Source organism: Rhipicephalus microplus, chromosome 10 (assembly GCF_043290135.1).
Source record: "Rhipicephalus microplus isolate Deutch F79 chromosome 10, USDA_Rmic, whole genome shotgun sequence".
Classification (NCBI taxonomy): domain Eukaryota; kingdom Metazoa; phylum Arthropoda; class Arachnida; order Ixodida; family Ixodidae; genus Rhipicephalus; species Rhipicephalus microplus.
In genome coordinates this window covers 64,592,936-64,615,266 of record NC_134709.1, presented here as the reverse complement: position 1 = coordinate 64,615,266, position 22,331 = coordinate 64,592,936, and the positions used below count along the sequence as shown (strand labels likewise).

The 22,331-nt window shown below is 46.9% G+C and overlaps 1 protein-coding gene across 1 annotated transcript in view; it reads left to right on the top strand.

Moving 5' to 3' along the window:
- The first annotated feature begins 1,191 nt into the window (after positions 1 to 1,191).
- Positions 1,192 to 22,331, top strand: part of LOC142774281 (ATP-binding cassette sub-family A member 17-like) — a 70,845-nt gene continuing 49,705 nt past the window's right edge. The window contains exons 1-4 of the mRNA XM_075874676.1: positions 1,192 to 1,266; positions 6,498 to 6,647; positions 15,874 to 16,084; positions 19,484 to 19,739. Coding sequence (XP_075730791.1) covers positions 1,192 to 1,266; positions 6,498 to 6,647; positions 15,874 to 16,084; positions 19,484 to 19,739 — 692 coding nt within the window. The remainder of the gene's footprint in view (positions 1,267 to 6,497; positions 6,648 to 15,873; positions 16,085 to 19,483; positions 19,740 to 22,331) is intronic.

Below are 22,331 nucleotides of genomic sequence, written 5' to 3'. Positions count from 1 at the left end.
GAGCGTTTAGTATAGTTTCGTGGGGGTTGCGGGAGATCAAGTCCGCGAGTAGTTCTTGTGGTGATTCCTTCCAGGAGGCGTTTGTAATAACACACCTGACTGAGCCTTCGGGGGGTGCGATGTATGCCGTCATGGCATACTCATGCTTGTCGTAGGTGATGTGCTGTAGCTGCACAAGCTTGAGCGCGTCCTTTTCATTCACCGCAGACACTGTGCAAGTGTTATAGACAGGGTGAATCCGGAGGGTCAGCGTAGATGGGTCGGTCAGCGCAGCGGCCTGCATGAGAGCGGTGAGGAGGTAGCGTGGCTGGAGCGTCGTAAGGTCAAGGCCTCCCTGGGAGCGGAACACCACTTTAAATCCGTCGGGTGGAAGGGGCGGTAGTTGCTTGATCTTTTGGGCGGTTGTATGGAGAACGCGCAGCTGCGTCCAAGAGATCTGTAGCCCGGGAGTTGTGGCGGTCTGCGGAGTCTCGCGCGACTGGCTCGGCGTCTCTCGCACAGAAGGATCGGCGTTCGTACCGTGGGTCGCGTTTCGTGTTTCCCGGAGGTTTGTCTGGGCTCTGAGGACTTGGGTCCAGTCCCTAGGGTCATACTGGCTTGGGTCCATGTCCGTGCCTTGTACTCGAACCTCCATGTTGGCCTAAGGTGAGGAGGCTGCGGCGCGACGCGTCGCAAGGCCTAGCACGGCGGTGGCGCGACGGGGCCTGGTTTTTTGGGCCTGGTGGCCCTCCTGGGGCTCGCCGAAACCTCAAGAGGGGTTAGTGGAGAGTGCTCACCTGTATGAAGGCGTTCGTGTTGTTGAGAGCACTCGAGATACCAGCCGCTCGCTGATAGATTTTATTTCAGACGTATGACTGAAGTCGCAAAATCTCTAAACCAACGAGAGTGCAAAACTGGGGCGCCAGTTTTTTTTTACGGGACGATTTCAATGCGAGATGACGAAAGTTATTGATGGCATCTGTGAGTTAAAGCGGCAAACGTAGGTGACACCCATACTTCTTTCTGCGTGGGCGAGTCCATAGGTTGCATTGAGTCGCTTTTTGTCGCCAGTCACGAACGCTCGCGCTACTTAAAGCTAGTCGCGGGTATGAATGACCTTTTTACGCTGCAGGACTGCTGACACCCGACTCGGGAGTGGCCAGAGTGTACGGGTATGACGTCATCACCCGCAGTAACGAGGCCCGTTGTTTGATGGCCTACTGCCCTCAGCGGGACATACTGTTTCCAGACATGACCGCCTGGGAGCACCTGCTCTACTTCGGCACGGTGAGGAGTCAGTATACAGTGCACCTGGTGATCTGGAAGCTCGTTTATGTACGCATATATTGATCGTGTCCGAATAGGATACGAACCGATGAGTACCAGGTGTAAACCTAGTCGAACACATTGTCCCAAACTTCTATAGCGGTTCTAAATTGTGAATGAGTCATTTTTGATTTACTATAGAGCTCGTTTGTGCCTTCGAAGCATTCAAATGTTTCTGCCTCAAGGACACAGCGGATAAATATTTTTTTTGCATGCGTGCTATTTTTGAACCTTTTGGAAAGATCATTCTATAGACAATTTTTCGTATGGCTGGAGTAATACTTCGAGATGAGCTAGCGCTGGGGTCGTTCCCTCCTTTTGTCTGTGTGTCAGTGTGCGCTAAATATAAGTTATGATTTCCGTAAGGCGTCTAGGCATTGCCATATAGGGCTGTTAAGCCAACGTTTTCTTGTTTTTGTGTATCAGACGTGTATTTGTGTATCAGACGTTGATAATGCCACGAAGCGTCGTACGCACCAACTGAACCACTTTCATCCGCATGCGTCCACCGTAATACTCTTCATTTAGCTGTTAAACATACAAAACCTTCAGGTTAACATGAAGACGCTGAAGTCCATCCGTTAAATAGTCTATAGCCAGTAAAGTTTGACCCCTCGTTACCTAGCCTGCATCGTTGCGAGCGTAGCTGTTTATTCCTTCGCACGATGATGATAGGGACAACGATTTCTTTGTTTACTGACAGTTTTTCACGAACGCCTCAGTTGGCAACTACGTCGTCGGCAAATGGCCCCGCCGCAGTGGTCTAGTGGCTAAGGTACCCGGCTGCTGACCCGCAGGTCGCGGGTTCAAATCCCGGTGGCGGCGGCTGCATTTCCGATGGAGGCGGAAATGTTTTAGGCCCGTGTGCTCAGATTTGGGTGCACGTTAAAGAACCCCAGGTGGTCGAAATTTCCGGAGCCCACCACTACAGCATCTCTCATAATCAAATGGTGGTTTTGGGACGTTAAACCCCACATATCAATCAATCAATCAATCAATCAATCGTCGCCAAATGACGCTCCAAGTGATGACCCTCACGAAGGTGACGTTATGTCGACAGACATTTTTTAGTCTAATCAACTGCTTGCTGCCGTGTGTTTCCCCTTTTGCACGTCTAGATATCCTGATCTTTGCTTACGTGCGGTGTTGTTCGAACGTTTAGGCAAGGTACCTTCCATGTTAAAAAGCGTCAGCTTTAACGCTTCAACTGAAGTCTAGGATCATTGCCGAAGCTGCGAAAGGCCGAAACAAGGGGGATATTGCAGAACAGTTCGGCACCCCGAGTAGGCCGATGTCTAAAGTTCACTAATAGAAAAGACAGCATGGTACTACGACGCATTGATGTGCGTGTTTGTAAAGCTTCGCGACTACGAACTTTTCGCGGGAACGACCAAAAATAACTCCCCGACGATTTAGTTTTCGGGATATTAAACGTTAATAAGAACAGAATCAATAGTAGTACACACTAATTTTACGCGTTCCCCATCATTTTGTTAATTCATTATCTTTGTGTTCATCAAATAATTCATAAGCACCGTAAATGTGGAATTACCGTATTTCCTTTGGTATAAGTGGCCACTGCACGTAAAACGCACCTCCACTCTAAATCGCAGTAAACTAAAAACTAAAACATAAGCGCTCTCTGGGTATTGCGGGGAAGACGTCTCCTTCGCTTAAAAAACAAACTGCCCATAAAACACAAGGGCACATAGGAAGGGAACGCACACAACTCTTCTGTCTATCCATCTTGTGTTTTTAGCTGTTTTTGTAATCTTGTACAGCCAACAAGGCCAGCTTTCCGCACTTTTTGCTTTCTTGTGTTGCTGCAAGACAGTGCCTCGAAGCCACACTGCCCACCTTAATTCGCGTATGACCGGCACGCCGACTTAAGTTTCGAAGTTTTTGTTTACTTATACGCTGCACTTAATGGCCCAACAAAGGATATCGTGGGGCCAATAATCCGCCTTCTTGACAATGGCCTTGCACATGCGTCATTCCCCTAGAGAAAAAGTCGTGAAGCGTTTCTCCATCTCGGAGGCTGTCCTTCTGGGAATACGGGTTGTTCGGACCACTACCAATGGGGCAGAGGGTAGCCATCGATTTAGTATAGACTGCAAAGGAAAAGCTGGTCTCAAAGAGCGCTGACCACGAAAACGCTGTACCATTACTGTAACTTCGTCATTGCTACTTTCGCATTTATTTACGTATCGGCGTAAATTAGCGCTATTGAATGTGAATGATAGTGACAATAAAAAGCAACTCGGCGATTTAACAAATTACAAACGTGTGGTCAGATGTTCATTTTTAAGATTTCTAGAAGAAAATTTAATGTCGTTTAGTCAATTCACTGCGCGTGGGCAGGAATTTTTTTTCGAAAAGGGGTGGCACCACCTTCATTTTAACGGAGGACCGGGCAGGCCGGTGGGGTCGAGTTTTATTTTGTACTCTGTTTGTCATGGTTAAAAAGAAAAGAAACGTAGGTGGGGGGGGGGGGCGGGGGGGAGTGCTCAGGCCTGATGTGCCACCCCCTGGCCATGCCAATGGTTTGCAGGCATTTTGCCTGGCTGGCGCTAACCTATCTACTTCAGTTCAAGGTCACCTCCGATTGCGCGTCTTCTTGCTGCATTGTAATTGGGAAGTGGTGGTGCATCGTGGTCTGCGCTTTCTGTTGTTACGTATGTACAGCTGTACTTCACGCTAGCTCTCTTGCAAGAAACACGATGAAAACTGAATACGACCGTCGAGTTCAGCAAACGCCTCAGGGGCTGGTAACGCTTGCGTGGTATGGTAGTAGTGGCAATGGCAGCGCCGTTGTAGTAAGAGATTGTAACACATGAGCCCTATGGGGAGATTTTGATGTCGAGTTTCTAATAACTCTTTAAGGACAACACAGAAGAGACAAGACACAATGTGTTGTCATGTGTCAGCAAAAATTCTGGAGCTCACGCCGACTCGCTCATGAAATATATTGCGCGCTTAGGACTCACTCGAACTCAAACTCACCGAGAATTATTCACCCGGACTCGCTCAGACTAAGGGAGTCCGAATGAGTCAACTGTTGAATCCGTAAGTTTAGAATTCGCTTTTATTGCGATAGCAATCATATAGACACTCTAGGCTGGATTTCACCGCCGACGTCGTGCACTGTATATGTATACGTATCTATATATATTAAAACGCAAGAAAGAAAAAAATCCGGAAAAAGATTTCGGCACATGGAGTCGAACGTGGGGTCTCCGCGTCGTGAATGTGAGGCGTTAACCACGGAGCCACCGTGGTGGTCTAGTGGCTAAGGTACTCGGCTGCTGACTTGCAGGTCGCGGGATTGGATCCCGGTGGCGGCGGCTGCATTTCCGACGGAGGCGCAAATGCTGTAGGCCCGTGTGCTTAGATTTGGGTGCACTTTAAATAACCACAGGTGGTCAAAATTTCCGGAGCCCTGCACTACAGCGTCTCTCACAATCATATGGTGGTATTGGGACGTTAAACCTCACATATCAATCAATCAATCAATCAACCATTGGGTACTTTCTTGGACGTTCAAACGGCAAGCTATTTATACCTACCACTTACCGCTGTTGGCAATCATCTCAGGGGGGGGGGGGGTAGCTCTCGTGTTTTTAGCATAATCAGCAAGATGGCGCAGTAAGCGCGCGGCAGCTGTCATCTCTCGCGCGTACTTTGGCCAACGTAGAAAATAAGAATGTGTACGGTCGATCACGTGCCCTTATCTTGCAGTTGGGAGGATTGTACGTCTCGTACGTATTCTGTTGCAGTTACCGGGCGCACTAAGGTCACTGCAATCGTTGCACACCCTCCGCTTGTGAAAAGGGCGTGCTTTTCAGACGGGGCGAAGCAACAACTGACACGCTTATTTGCGTTCATCTGTACCAGTCAGTACATTTCGTGCGTCATTTGTGCGTGAGAAACGCGGGGCACGTTTCGATCTGCTTGCCGTTCTGCGCGTGACCTTCCAATTTGTTGCTTTCACGTTCATTGCTCCGCCTTTGCGGCAAAGCTGTGACTTTTTTTAGATTATGGCGTCAATGCTATTTAACACCAATATCTCAGGTAAGCGGTGCTCTTCTTAGCGCTTTTGATATAGTACCTTCGAATACTATGAGTGGTTCCAAACCAGCAGCGATAGTTTTAATGAAAGAGGACGACTTAAGATCATATATATTTTTCAAGAAGCTCCCGGACCAATTGGTGGAGAGGGAGTACAAGGCACCACCCTATGTAATTCGTCCCTGTTAATAATACAAATCAAAATGATGTATGAACGATACAGTTTTGGATTGCTTGTGAGTAGACGTGACTATACAGATGAATCCAAGTAAGGCTAATACTGTTGAACATAACTGGATATGACCGTACGTCAGCAAACAGTAATGAAACTCTTTTAGATTCACTCAAGAAATATATCTCGCGCTTTGGCCTCACTCAGACTCAGAATCACCAACATTTTCTTGAGTCTGAGTCGCTCGGACTCACACTCACTAAAATTTTTCTTGAACCAGACTCACTTTGACTCTAACTCAACAAAACATTACTCACCCGGATTCACTCAGACTCATGGCTTGATCCGTGTCTGAGTGAGTGGAATCCGTACTGAGTTCGCCGCCCTATGTGTGTGGTACATTCTCGATGTGTAGTTAAGTCCCCACAAATTCTACTTGTGCTTTAGTTAATAGCCGTATATTTGTAATTTCGATTTCAGAGTCGTGGACTAAATTTGGTGATTTCTTGTTTCTCCCGTGTTTTCATGCACGTTAAATGTCAGTTTGTTGCGCTAACTATCGTATACACATCTATAAATCCTGTTTTTCAATCCTTAACCTGTTCAGGCTGACCAACTAAGATTTTTTTTCTTCCGTACGCAACCTACGTGGTCACACTTTTTCTTCTATACGCAACCTACCTGATAATACATGTGACGCATTTATATACCGTTTTTACTAGCGTATGAGCCACACAAAGTATGACGAAAAGTCCCATCTAAAGAGTGCTTAACAGAGCTCTCGGAGCTTGGTGGTTTATACGTGAATTTCATTACGCAAGTTGGCTTCACAGCAATACGCAATGTTTTGTTTTAGTTTCTCGTGGCTTGTAGTTGCGATTGCGGGTTTTATGCAGGGGGAAGATCTTCGCCAGAAAGTGCGGTTTAAATATTGTGTTTATATTTTTGCCAGCTGAGATACATGAGGCCCGGATCTCTGAAGAGAGCGGCGCAGGACGTCTTGTCCATGACCGGTCTTGAAGCCCACACTCTGGTCCGTGATCTCAAGAGACGCCAGACCAAGCGACTCAGTATTGCCATAGCGGCCATCTCTAAACCCAAGGTTTGTGAATGTGTGTGTGTCCTTGTAAAATCGCTGATGTAAGATATAACGGGTGCATTTAGATATGTGCAGATGCACAGACTGATCAGCCCGTTCAGTGGTTCGCAAATGGTGGTCCGTGAAGCGATTCTTGGGAGTCCGCAAATCCAACCCTTGCGAAAACAAAAAAAGAAATAATGGCTGTGGTTTAACTCAGTTATACCTGGGTGTACGTAGCAAGAAGTTTGGTTAATCTTGTTATTTTGCTTGGTTCTCTGTACAGCAATGCTTCTCGAGGCGTGTGACCTCTTTTTTCTCCATCTCCTCAGCTCGCTGTGTCGTCTTTATGTTGTTTCGACGGCAAACTCTGCCTTCTTTCAATCTCTCCGACTCACTCACCATATCTGCCTATGAATCCCACCGAGCCACTACATCAGTATATACGATGCAACGCCGGCTCCTTTGTTGCAACGTGGTTTCACCCAGCGTTACTAGAGCAACTTTGGTTTCACCAGATCCTCCTCTAACGTCATGCCAGATGGTACGGCCACTGGCGATGCCAGGTGCTGTGGTTGCTAGGCAACGGCTCAGCTCATGATGCGGCCACTGACCACAGCGAAACGGTGAGAACACAGCCAATGCAGCTCTCGCTACAAAAACGTTTTTTTTAAGGCATACTATGTCGCCCCGCCGTGGTGGTCTAGTGGCTAAGGTACTCGGCTGCTGACCCGCAGGGCGCGGGTTCGAATCCCGGCTGCGGCGGCTGCATTTCCGATGGAGGCGGAAATGTTGTAGGCCCGTGTGCTCAGATTTGGGTGCACGTTAAAGAACCCCAGGTGGTCTAAATTTCCGGAGCCCTCCACTACGGCGTCTCTCATAATCATATAGTGGTTTTGGGACGTTAAACCCCACATATCAATCAATCAATCAATCAATCAATCAATCAATCAATCAAGGCATACTATGTCGCATGTCAACGGTTTCTTCTGAGCTTTTCGTATGCTTCACGGCACTAAACTTGAACATTGCTGCTGAGCTTAGTGGACTTCTTTCTCCATAACAAGGTCCTAAAGCCTTTCTTGCAGTTTTCCACAACATATGCACGCGACTCTTGCGTACTTTTTGTGCGCTTCAATATTTCGAGAAAAAAGCATAGCTAAAAATTACGGCATATTCACGGGGTGAATGATGATGAATGGGCGAAGCACCGGAGGGATTCATCGGTAAACTGTGAATCTTCCGTGTAATTCGCCCAGTCGATCATCATGTAAAGGCGTGAGAAACGCTGTGTGTGTATATACACAAATCAACTTTTTATTTGTTCTTAGACGATGGATGGCTTGCGATGTCCCTTGCCTCGCGCGCTCGCACATCGGGATTCTGTCTGCGAGCGCGCGCTGCTGCCGCCTTGTGCTCTCTCCGCTGTGCAGCCTTATCCATCCGGCGACTCCGAGCGCGCGCCAACAGCGAACGGATTTTATTACAACGCTTCCCCTAGCGTACGTCGCCGCACTAAATCGAACGATTGCCTTCAACCAATGACACGCGCCATATGTGACATCATTCCTATTTTATAAGATCTCGCGTCTTTCATCAACTACAAGTACCGCTTTCTAGTTTATAACATCTTGCATCTTTTCATCGTCAGCTACAAGTACCACCATCTAGTAAACACTACAAGAACTAAACGAGAGGTGGCTACATACAGGAGACGGTACCGCCATCTAGTGAACACTGCAAGAACTAAACTAGAGGTGGCTACATACAGGGGACGGTACCGCCATCTAGTGAACACTGCAAGAACTAAACTAGAGGTGGCTACATACAGGCTACAGGGGACGCACAACCCACGCCCTAAGGAGCTTCGCCCCTAAAACGAGTTCATTGTGACCGCAGATGGCACAACCTATTGACAAGTGGTTGAGATGGAGCTGGCCTAGCTCTTTAGTTTGATCAGTTTTTGTCGGGGAGAAATAAAATGCACCTAGTTGACGCGGCATGGGGCGGTAACTTATGAAGCCCCCCTTCACCCTTGAATAATATTATTACGTCCCCAAACCACGATATGATTATGAGAGCTGCCGTAGTGGAGGGCTCCGCACATTTTTTACCATCTTGGTGTTCTCTAACGGGCACTCATATCGCACAGTAGACGGGCCTCCACCATTTCGCCTCCATCGAAATGGGATTGCCACGGCCGGCATAAAACACGCGACATTCAGGTATGGTGGCTAGAAGGAGAGGTGTAAGCATCGGCGCGCCGGAGAGCGAGCGAGAATTCATCCGGATGTGGCGGCGCTGTGGTCGCTTTCGAGATGCCCCTCCTCGCACCCGCGCGCGTATCAAGCGTTTGTCGTTGCAGATATTTCACGCTACCCTGCGGAGTATAACGAAGTCTACCTGTCACAGTTTTGGCGGTGCGCTGCAAAGCGTGTATTGGCACTGAAAACTAGTGTTTTCAATTCACTTCTTAGTATATCAGCTACAAAGCTTCGAAAAGAGGTAATGAAATGACTTGCCGTGAGCTTGACACCAAAACAAAGTCCATGCAGTTTTCACTTTGATGCCGCAGTGTTTTCCGTGACGTCTGAATGCAAGTAAAGGTATCGGCAATCATTATTTTTATGACTTGCACAATCAAGGTTTACTTTTACAAGCAAGGCATTTATTTTCATGAAAGCGAAAAACAACATGAAAAATAAACACAACATATGCACTAAGGTTGGAGAGAACTGCAAGTTAAACGAAACTCAGCTAAGCCAAGTGAATAAGGCAACTAAAAAGAACAGTACATACACGATTATACAATTGGCACACATACACACCTGACATTAAGAATTGAATGGCAAACATAGATAAGCCACAAACCACCTTACGAAAAAATTGATTCGCGCATATGTGAAACACATCGAGACAGTGACATCACAATTTTTAATGGGAGATTGTCAACAATGTGAACAATACAATAGTAAAATCACAAAAAAGAACGCAGTGTGATTAATGCGTAATAACGTAAAATAAAACCTTGTTCGCTGAGTTAGCACTGTGACAGTGAAGTCATACGTGTCAACTTTAAGAACTTCATAGCTTCAAGAACTTTTTCTCTCTTTTTTTTGATTGGACGCATTTTCTTTAGCAACGAGAAAATGTATTTTGATCAGTGTAAAGAATCTAATTATCTGATTTGTCACTTCCAGTTTGTGGTGTTCACAGTGTACCATATTTAACCTCTTCAAAGACAGGCAAGAGATAAGGTCTGTTATGCTGCCACTTTTCAACTTGTTGAAGCTAAATCAATAGGTGAATGCACCTTCCATAGCTTTGACTAGGTCTGTTAAGGACTCGGACGGGTACAGAAGGTCACCTCTGTCTATATAACATGTGAGGCGTGACTCTGCCGGAAGCAAGCTGGAATTCGCCGAGTGAAGCAAAAACCTGCTACATTCGTTCCACTTCGTCTCTTTTATCATCTTCCTGGCCATATAGCCACTGACGTAATAAGTGATACGGGAGTCACTTTTGAGTCTGATGAGATCAGTGTGGACAAGGAGGGCTTCACAAGCAACAACCATTTCGTGAACCTCCGAATCTAGCAGCTCATCCAGCTTGTTCTGCAGTTTTATGGAATTATTGTGGATGCCCGGACATAGAAGCCAGCTCAGAATTCCGAAATGTATGTTTCCACTGGAGGGTGATTGTGCCAAACTGTAAAAACTGAGGCAATTCGCAGAGATCAAAAACTGTGTCGGCGTATCGGGATCATTCGAGCCAGACATTTGCTTCATATTACCGAAAAGATTTCAAGTGCATTTTGGCAGAGGCGAGACGTCATCAAGTATTTATAGCTCAATGTTTTCCTGACACAGTGCAGGATGGAAAGGGTGCTAGTTAGGGTGACGCGGAGTCCTTCGGCAGTTCATTCCCTCAGGAACCCACCCTCCTTAGGTACATATTTTTCTCAAGTTGCTAAGAACCCGTTAATAGCATGCTTGTAGCTATGGACAATGAAGTTTTCGTCGAAATGAGCTTCACACACAACGCAGTTCTTTTCCAGTGGTTTGTCGGCGCGAAGAATCGCACGCTCCCAGACCTTGCGGCGTTCCTCGTCGGCGGGAACAGAGAAGAGAGACAATTTCTTTCCTAGTTTGCGGGCCGACACATATCTCGCATTGCATCCAGGTGCAAAGCAGTGTCTTTGCTGTTTACTCATCACTTCGGCGTGGTCACATTGGCGCGTATTCATCTCGAACAAGTCCAAATCGGCACAGCGCAGACGTTGCGACTTGCGAGTATACGTAGCAAGTGACTGAAGTGCCGCGCTAGCAGCTGGCGAGCGCTCTCGACCCATCACGGTGGCGACTTGCGCGCCGCCCCGCGACGAAATGAAATACCAGCACGCCTCCTTTCAAGGCCCGGCCGGGACGGTGCTGACACCTCTCCTTCTTGCCACCACATTTCAGGTCTGCAGCCGAGTACCTCGAGCTAGATTCACCCGGGAGAGCTAAATTCGGCTGCTTCGCGCAGTGAATAGTCACGTGATTAGTTAAACCCGGCGCAGCAGCGGAGACGTCGCATGCACACAGTCGGAGCTACGCTCGCGGAATCCTCGTGCATACTCTCGACTCCTATACTTATGCGGCGCGATTATGTGTTTATGCAGGCCACGCGCTGTCAATGAAAAGCACCAATTCACCACCGAAAACCACATTCGGTCGTTGCTGCAAAACTATAGTGGCTAGAAAAATTACTGGCGGTGTATTTCTATACACTGTAGCAAAACTAAAACATGTGGATTGTAAGCCGGCAGCCTGTTTCCTAGCCACGCCAATCTGATCAACCTTGACAGATTTGACGCTGAATCCTCTCGATCGAGAGCAGACGACCGTTAAACGGAGGGATAGAAATAGCGGCGACTCATTTACATCCGTGCCGCTAGCGGAGGAGAGAGGATGAAGCGAGGACCGACGTTTTTGGTGAGGACAGCATGTTTCAATGACGCGCACGTCCCGTGATGCACTGTCAGCTGCGAAAATTCCTCCTTCGTTCCCTCGTGTGAATCTACCTTTAACCGCTACACCGCGGCAACGGACTCCTCACTCTTTATTCTCTCACTCCAAGGCTCCCTCATCATTTCCACCGGCCCCGAAAAATGCATGTCTAAGAATTACTGGACCAGTTGGTGAGGTGAGAAGGAAAGAAGTGGATATTTAAGTGCTCATTTTTCTTCGTTAGACACAGTATTAGGGAGAACCATTAAGCAATAGGCTTCACTTCAACCAAAGGCAAATAAACATCACTTTACTTCAGTTAAAAAAACCATAGGTATGGTTGTCATAAGTAATTGTAGTGTATGTATGAAGAAAGAAAAGCAGACAAAAAATGCCCCCGAATCTGCATGTTACACTGCAAATGTCGTCGAAAGACGATGGTCTTGCGTCTGGAGAGAGTGAACAAAACCTTTATTTGATGTTGTGCGCGAGAAAATCGATGAATGGTATTTTGGAGACGCTGCGTTAGAGTGCCTCGAGCGTGTAGAGGAGGCGAACGAGCGCATCGAGGCACGTTAGACCCGAGCGCCATCTGGCAGTTCGAAAACGAAAGCGTGCGTGCCCACGGAGAAAGACGCGCCTGTCTCGGAGGTCATAAGGTGTAGAACGCAAAGCGACGGACAGGTGCCACTACCGTGTCGTCGTAGGAAAGCGTTAGAAACACTTAATAAGGTGTAGAACGCAAAGCGACGGACAGGTGCCACTACCGTGTCGTCGTAGGAAAGCGTTAGAAACACTTACTTTTTTTACCATCGCGTTGCACTGTCAGCGCAGCGCGATAAACGCCACAGTCTTTAGAGTTACTTGTGTGTACCTCTTCTAGTATAAAGGCACACATAAAAAACGTCTACGTGTTGTTATGTTGCCTCAGATATCCGCAATATTTGCTTTTTTAATTGACAATCGCGCAACTATGAACGCTGAATCTTGAGCACTACTGGTGGGCGCTGCGCATGGAGTCGGTCGTTTGGTGCCGTTTGAGGTATTGTTAAGAAAGCACAAACAGAAAAGTGTTCAGACAGGTAGGCAGACAGACAGACAGACAGACAGACAGACAGACAGACAGACAGACAGACAGACAGACAGACAGACAGACAGACAGATAGACCAAAATTTTTCCGTCGAAGGTTGCCCCGCTAAGGTACTCGGCTGCTGACCCGCACGTCGCGGGTTCGAATCAAGGGCTGCGGCGGCTGCATTTCCGATGGAGGCGGAAATGTTGTAGGCCCGTGTACTCAGATTTGGGTGCACGTTAAAGAACACCAGGTGGTCGAAATTTCCGGAGCCCTCCACTACAGCGTCTCTCATAATCATACGGTGGTTTTGGGACGTTAAACCCCACACATCAATCAACCGTCGAAGGTCCACAAGAAAGTCTATCGTGTTTGAAATGTAACTTGCCACCAGCAGGAGCCGAATCTGTGACCTTCAGATAACGTGTTCGATGCTCTTTCACTCAGCTACTGCGCCAGTCATCTCTCCGTCCACTTTATGGGGTGTACATAGGCTGTGAAACGTGAGAGTGTCAGTCACGTTCAATTTCATTCGATGGTCTTTTGTTATACGTCACCGAGATCTTCGCGCTACGAGGAAGCGCTACCGAAAGGCTACAGAAAGATAAGCTATTACACATGGCCTTGCTTCAGGCCCTCTTGCCGCTATTGAGGACATGAGAAGGTTCCTTTCTCTGTTGTTTTTTTTTTTTCAATTTTTAATAAAAGCTTTCGTGTTTAGCAATCGATGTGCGATATTTTAAGGGCCATTCAGCTTATTGTTATAGGCCATCGATTCTGTGTGAGAGCAAGTAAACTTAGTTTGATGTGGCATTGCACAACGCGCAGAAAACTTGCCAATATGGTATTTGCGGTGTTCAATGGGCGCATTTGGTGTTTAAGGGTACTCACTCATAACGGTTTCATCCCCCGGGAGAAACTCACATGGTTGACCAGTGGAAGCACTTATTTCTTTATACGTCAGATGAAACATTGGCCCAAAATGTTTTATCATCCCCGCCGCTAACAAACAATGCAAAATGAACGGAAACGGTGTGGTGACATACGTGCAGGAGTCGAACTAGAAGTCACTGTTGTCTCTTCATAACGCCATCAGGAATCTCATTTGTTAGAAAGTACGTACGCTGACATCCTGTCAATAGAATGCTTGATAACTTCCTCATTGATTGGTGAAAATGAAGATGAAGGCCTCGAAAGATATATGACATACTTTGTTCTCTTAAATACGCAGTATATAACACAAAAGATTGCCAACGCTGTGCCCATGCAGTCTTCCTCTTTCACCGCCATCGCCTCACCGCGGGGGTCTAGTAGCTTAGTAAAGTACTTGGCGGCTGACCCGCAGGTTTCGGGATCGAATGAAGGCTACAGTGGTGGCATTTTCAATGAAGGCGGAAATGATGTAAGCCCTTCTGCTCAGGTTTGGGTGCACGATAAAGAACCCCAGGTGGTCGAAATTTCTGGGGCCATCCACTGAACGGCGTCTCTCATAATCGTATGGCGGTTTTAGGACATTAAACCGCACATATAAATAAATCTGTCACCGTCATTGTTCCTGTCCGCGCTTCTGCACGAATTATGTGAAAAGAGGGAGAAATGCGAAACGGGACCTGAAAGACATTAAATGGAGACGATTTATTTAGTTGTTGCGTGGCACAGAGGTGGTACTGTTATGCGGGTTGCAGTGAACGCCCTGCGTATTTAAGCCTGTACCACGTTCCACAGAAAATATCACTGTGAGCAGGCTCGGTCGCTCTCGGCGATCACTGAGGCCGGTTTGATAACCTTAGCCACTGTCTACTTCCCGTGTCACACACGGCAAGAAAAGCGCTCTTGCCGGCGAGTGTGCTCATTAAACTCACTTCGCTGCAAAAGAGTGTCTGGCCTTGGTAACAGTGGCTTCAGGACAGAACAAGTCAGTACATGAAGCTGCGTTTACTGTATTTTTCGAACAATGGTGGTTAATAAAAAGTGATCTTAATTAGTAGCGAGCAAGTAGTGTAATGTCACCTCGAATCGAATTCGAATCTAATAGATGTGACTATCCGCAAAAAATAGCGAATATAAAACACAATATTTTATTGAAAATTGATGGAAACAACAAAGAAGTGAAATATGGTAATGTCTTCGAGCACATAATGCGGTGAGTGACTGCTACCGAAAGGATACAAATTTTCATTCAGAAACATAAGCTCTTTCTCATGACCTGGATTTGGGATCTCTCGCCGTGATGTGACAGCGTTTTTCGCACTTGAAAAATCTACCTGGGTACCTAATTAGGAAGGTTAGAAGGTATCCGAACGAAATTGTGGCGATACCTGGACAAAGTTCAGCTCCATGCTCTTTCCAGGGTGCCAAAGGCCTATCCTTTTTGCGTACGTAGGACTCAATGGAGGATTTCTGGAGCTATTGGCGGAAAGCTCTGAGCTCAGTGTGCTGGTTATTTGTTGACGCTTGCATTTCCAGATTCATCGAGGCTGTGCACTGTCCTTTTTTGTTTGCGGCAGCTATTACGTCAGCAAATAACATAACTTACTCGAAAATGAGCATGTGGTCATTTTTGACCCAGGGTGCCAGTGAAAGTTACAACAAAAGCCCTTTTGTATAACAACGTTTGGATTAGTTTTTAGCTACCCCTGCCTAACGGAGTTGCACCGTAGGCGTTTGTCGCGCGTTGCATAGTAGTTGTGCCGAATCCAATTACTCGATTAGGTATCATCCGATTGGAATTCAAAACTCGAGTATTCTCGCACCTCTATTTTTATGCACAAAAATGCACTATACCACAAAAAAACTACTTTTGATATACTTACTCACGGTCAGCTTAGAGTCAGGGCCCACAAGGGCATGCTTGATTGAGTGAGTGAGTGAGTGAGTGAGTGAGTGAGTGAGTGAGTGTGAACTGCCCAGCACATGCCGGGAATCGGCCGCAACCGCCGCAAGTAGCCATTGCCTCGGCCACCACTTTCAAGTTGAACGTACCTTTCTCGTAGACATGGCAGCGTGCCGCCAAAGTGACAGTCAGGGAGCGCATGTGCACTCACTCAGAGTGACACTAAGCTTGCCACTGTGGCTAGAGTATAAAGAGAGAAGTGTACGAAAGAGGAAATGAATGATGACATTCTCGAAGTACTTTAGGAAAACTAAAACTATCGCTTTTTGTTGCGGTCGTTGTTGCTGTAACAGCTGGTCGTGCTGGACGAGCCCACAGCCGGCTTGCACACGCCGGACGCACGCGAAATTTGGGATATACTTATGCGCCTGCGCGGATCAGTCTCGCTCTTCTTCTCCACGCACAACATGACCGAGGCGGACGTGCTGGCCGACCGCGTGGTGTGCCTCAGCGCCGGAATCGTCATCTGCAACGCCTCACCGACTCACCTCAAGAACGTTTACGGTGAGTGGCAGAGAGAGTTCCCGTGGCAGAGTGATCTACAAAAAGACTATGAAGTGACGTCACATGCGGGGGATTGGGGCTTGCACGAGAGTACCGGTACCTGTGGTTGCGCTCATCGAACAAGATCGACGACATTGAGTCTGGTCAGGTTTTATACTAGCTCAAGCTAATTTCCACATTTCTGAAAATATGGCCGAGCTAGCAGCATTTGATGTCAAACTTCATGAGATGTTGAAGCCAAGGTCCCGGCAGTCTCCTGAATTTCAAGTTAAACTTCAGGCTTTGTGAACAGGTAGGTTGTTCTCATTTCAACTGAGAACATACAACTTCAGTTGTCAATTTTTGCGTTTAGGGACGCACCACGATTACTTGAAAGTATGCCAGTACTGTTTTGAATTATGCTAGTGAATGTAAGTGTTTGTTAGGTGTGCCTTTAGTTGTCCTAAAGTACTCCAAAATGCATATTTAGGTACTTCAAAATTAAGATTTTGCTGCTCCCAAAATTGCTCCAAATTTGTCTTTGTGATTGACACCACTGGTACATCATGAGTGTAACTTTAACAGACCAATAGAGGGCAGTGTGGGTCAGGGAACGAATTGGTGGTAAAGGAGCCATGGCACAGTGACGCAGCAAGTGGTGGTTTCCCGTGAAATATAAAATTACGGGTCTATTCGTGCACATAACGAAACAAAAATAACGTGCCTGATCCTTCTTTTTAGTAATCGGTATACCACAAAAGCAAAACGTGTGTTCACGGAGGTATTTGAGCGTGTATTAAGCATTGTTTACTGTGATGAGTGAAGAAAACGACGACAACGACGGAACGACGGAAGTGCGGGGCAAGGCGCGTGTGATTTAGAGCCAACTGTGCGCGTGAGGTCAGCCAATCAGCTGTCTTGATGGCATGGGTGAGACTACGGAGCAGACAACCCGCATTGGAGACGCGATGCTCCATGCGGGGAATGGCCAGCCCGTCCAGCGAACAGCTTGTGTCGAGACGCGATGCTCGGCGCAACCATGACCATCAGCCAGGCCACGTTCGTCCCTGTGCCGAACGGCTGACCATGGAGACGCCTCGCCGAGATCCACGATGCCCTCGGCAAAGAAGAGAACAGCAGGCCAGGCCGCGCCCCGAGATGCAGTATACTCGTGCTGGCAATGCCACCCCAGCTGGTGGTTGGACGGCAGCAGCGTGGACGGCCGCGTTCCCTGGCCGGAACCTGGATCGCCTGCGTCCGACGCTTTGGCCCGCTGTCTTTTGTCTGCCACTGCTTTGGCTCGTCTCTAGCAACGAAGCTTACAGCCACGTTTTGGTTACGCGTGGCCCAATCGTGGTACGCCACCTCTATGGGCCACCTCAGGTCATCAGATGATTGGCTGACCTCCCACGCTCACAGTTGGCTCGAAATCACACGCGCCTTGCCCCGCACTTCTGTCGTTGTCGTCGTTTTCTTCACTCATCACATTTACCAATAAGAAAGAATGAATGAGTGCTACAGCAACAAATCGCAAAGTCTTGCGAAAAACGACAAGCCACTCGAAACTTGCAGCGTGCACCTCAACCAGAAATCACGCACAAAATGAGCATACACAGGACGTGTGGGGACTACCAACTGTCACCGCTCGATATTTCAAGCGCGCTGTTCAATAAATATGTAGAGGTTAACGTCCCGAAACCACCATATGATTATGAGAGACGCCGTTGTGAAGGGCTTGGGAAATTTCGCCCACTTAGAATTCTTTAACGTGCACCAATAGTTGAGCCCACGGGCCTACAGCATTTCCGCCTCCATCGAAAATGCAGCATCCGCAGCCGGGATTCGATTCCGCGACCGGTGGATCGGCATCCGAGTACCTTAGCCATTAGAACACCGCGGCCGGGCATCGTACTGTTCGGACAGAAAGACGCACGAAACAGACCCTCAAGTAAACACGGCACAAGCGCGAACTGTCGCCACTCTTACTTTTTTGTGAGTGAGCAGTGTCCTGCTTTCGTAAAAGCGTCCGCGGCGGCAAGTGGAGTGACCTTCGTGCTGTCACGAGTCTGACAAGCGCGTGGGCTGAAGATACAACGCCCCGTGGAGGCGGCACTCATCGAAACACTAGAGGCGACGACCGTGATAGCGCGCTTGACGTGAGACCCTCGCGCCATCTCGCTACTGATGACAAAAACGCAACGAAATTGCGGAGCTTAGAAGCCCGACAAAAAGTCTATGGTGCATATAAATAGCTTGCCGTTAGCAATATTCACAACGTACACTTTGTGGTTTATTAGTTAGCGCCGCACGCTGCGGATTGAGAGGTCGCGGCTTCGACATCCCGCGGCAGAACGTTTCCTTCTCACTTTTTTTTATTTGCCATGGGTTGGTGTATATTTTACAACGTCATATCCGTGGCGGAAATACGTCAGCAAAGCCTTGATGAACCCCTGCATAATACACTTTCGTGTTAAAAAATCGAATGGCAAAACAATTCTAAAATGAGTTTTAGAAGTTGCCGGCTGTACACCTCACCCACTGCCGGCGATTGCCGTATCGATGCGGCTTGTTCGACGTCATATACTTCATGAAGTAGAGCCGTCATCTTTTATCACTGTTTGAACCGCTTCAAGTAGTTCGATTTGCAACACCAAGCTGAAGAAAGCTGAAATAGCTTCATTTTACGGGCAGCTGGCCACCAAACAAAATCGTTAAGAGGAATGCAGACTTTCGCAAAGCAAGCGGCTTGTTACGTCACGGTTCGCAAGAGCTTTAGTGTTTTGCACACTTTCGGGCTACTAGCATGTTTATAGAAATTGTCGTTAAAAATTTAAGTTTTCACAAAATGTGGTGAAATTTCGCCGGGAAATTTGTTAACACCCAAAAAGTCAACCATAAAACACACATTATGAGCGGAAATCGGATGCCATCGCTCCTTTAGGGACGTCTTATTGTCAAAGACAAGAACAAAGGGCCATGCACAGGGCTTGTAACGCGTAGGCAACTCAAGTACTGGTCATCAAGAGTAACAGACTGGATCGCAAGAGGAGGCAAGTGCATGGAAAAGAAAGCGGAAATCGGGTCAGGAGATGAAATCTTCATGAATGCATGATAAAACTTGATTTCGTTCCGAAAGCGACTGCGGACTACTTCGTGTTATATGGCCATCAGCCCATGGTTGAAAGCGACCTGTGTAACCCACTCCACGACCCTTGTTTGCACGACTGGGTCTGAGAGTTTTCAGTGATAACAAAACCGGAGGAAGCAAACGACCCAGTTCATTGGGAAAATGTGGGACAAGGCTTTGTTCTGTAGTGGGCACAGTCAGGATAATGAAAATGGCGTTGGTGAGCATGACAGTTGGTCCGCTAACGTCTCAGCCGGGACGGCAAGTGTTCATAATACCGCTGAACTGCGCAGGCGTGGGCTACAAAATGACCTTGTCGAAGAGCGCGTCGGTGCCCTTCCAACGTGGCGAAGTGTTGTCCGTGGTGAAGAGGTGCGCACCCGAAGCTACGTACATTCGTGAGTCGCCCGTCGTGGCCACGATCGCTCTGCACACGGTCGTGACTCTGGGTTTCGACCGCATGTTCTTGGAGCTCGAGATGCGCAGCCGTCACCTGGGTATCAGCTCCATCGGACTGACCACGTCTACACTCAGGGATATCTACCTCAAGTGAGCTTGCTTTTTACACAAAGTCGTTGCCGGTGCGCACTTTAGGAACTTAGATATTTCATTTCGTGAAGTAAGGAGTGGCCTCTGAGATCTGTTTCGGGAACATGGCGAAGTGCTATGTTAATTCAAAGAATACACCAAGACGCCTGTGTCAAGTCTCACAAGAGATACCCAAGTCGAGCAAAAGTAAGGGGCCAGTTCCAGATCTTTTCTTTTTTTTTTCTGTGTACTAAATATTGCTGATACATACTTCGGCACCATAGCTATTTCGTTTTATTAGTATGAAGTTTCATTGACCAAGATTACCGGCGAAGAGTGATTTTGTCTTGAAGTATGTGTGCATTCGAATATTTTATATTTATGTTTATGATAAATGATATTCTGAACAGTACTTCCTTCTTTGTAAAACACTGTTCTCTACATCCCCACGTATTGCGCGTGAAGGCCATTGAGGGCAAAATATATAAAGCTATGGTTATAATGGTGAAGGTGAGAAATTTTTCACAGTTGCGCCAAGGAAAAAAACAGGAAGTATTGTAAAGTATTTGTGCACACTGTCCGGGGACGCCGTTAAGTTGTTCTTTAAACAGTTAGAGGCTTGTTTTTGTGTGTTTAGTAGAACATGGTTGATTTCATCATTTTAGGAATCGGTGTAACACGAACGTGAAATGTGTCCTTACAAAAGTATAGTTTATACTTTACTGTACATTGATATAGGAGAGCCTGCGCAATGTCTGTTAACGTTTAACAGCTAAAGTACCGTTTAATGTAAATACGTCCACGTTCACGTTTAGTAATACATGTTGATCCCGATGGCAACGCCGATGATTAATGGTTGACTAATCATTAAACATGCCTTTGTGGTCATGTGGTAGCTATAGTAAACGGTGAAAGCGGAACTAACGAAAGCGGCGTTACAGCACGGCTGATTGTACGCCAAATTTCGCTAAGATATTCTACTCGTGGCATGTTAGGAATATTAGACAGATTTGGTTGAGCTCCCGTAACGGCTCTGCGAAAGCAGTCTGCCATTGGAAATGGCTGGCAACCTGCGTCTGCAAAGTTTCTGCGGACGCCCAAACAAATATGTCTACTGCCCGATTAGAAGGAAACATCTGCATGGAGGTTCAAAAAAAAAAAAATGCTGGAGTGAAAATCGTTGCCCAGGAGTGAAGCCGTGCCTATGACAAGATGGTGGCTGCGGTGGCCATCTTATTAGGGGCATGATTAAGTATCGCCGTTCAGCGATGAAAAACAGAGCGTTTCCATCGCACGCCCAAAGAGCTTAATGTGGAAACTTTTTCCGGTCACACAGTGGTCAAAGCGCGTCTATTACTAGTTTTCCTTATTTCCATATTATCCTTGAACCATCTTGTCCCATCAAGCGTCTTTTATCCTAATGCTTTGTCTAACTTAAACCGTACTAGATTCGCTTCAAATGGAAATTTTCTACTTCCTACTATCCGCACTAATTTTGGTCGCCACACTGCATATTTCTCAGCATTATCATTATGGAATTCATTGCCATCTCACATCAAGCAATGCTCGACTATTGGCACATTTAAAAAACAATTGTATTCGTACTTGATAAACTACTAGATGTTTTTATCTTGTTATATTGTTTATTCCACTCTTCTTTTTACTTGTTTCTTAGTTAATGTTGGTTCTATCAATTTACTCATCTCTCTGTTTTCACTGCTACTGCTAATCGAGTAAATTTTGTAATCCCATTTTGAACAGGAGGTCCCCCTGCAGCCTTGTGCTTTCGGACCTCCTCCTGTATATATATTTTGCATACTGTTCCTTTTTCTGTACTAATAACTGAAATAAACTGAAACTGAAACTGAACCCTCTAATTGAAGGCAAAGGTTTTCGGAGATTCAATCATCCATACTGGTTTTTGTGTGTTATTTTTTCGGGAACAACTGTCCTTTTATATAAAACTAACGAAGCATTTACACTAACATATCAAAGCCACTGGATCTCCAAGCGGGCATTACCAGAAAAGAGCATGTTTCCGCCATCTTGGCAGTGGTAAAAGCTGGCTTCACTTCTGCTGGTAAGGCATTGCGGAAGCTTCCACTTCAGCATTTTTTCTTCACACCTCCTTGCTTCTCTGTTGGCCGTCCATGATATTTTGCGGGGGGGGGGGGGGCGTAAACGGGGAACGAGGAGTTACATTTAGATAAAGCAGGTGCATTGCTCTATGTGTTATAGAGATATTTTGGTATGGATGGATGATATGAACCACGCCAATGCTTTGGACAAGGTCGCCACATCGTGGTGTGTCAAGGCGTGGACAAAATTGCACGTATCCTATTAGAAACGCATCAGGGCAGATTGACGCGTAGAAACAACGAGTTAAAAAAACTACTCGTGGGTGCGAAGGTCATGATGCATTACTAAACTTTACTAAACTTTACTTCACTTTACTTTACTTTACTGTGAGGGGGAAGTGGTAGATATAAAAGACATGTTTCAAAGCCTACAAAGTACGGGACCTTGGCGCACTGGATAGGGTGCTCCGCAACTGTTGTCGCTACACCTAGAGGTCGTGGGATCGACTCCCTTGGATGGAACTTTTAGATTCGA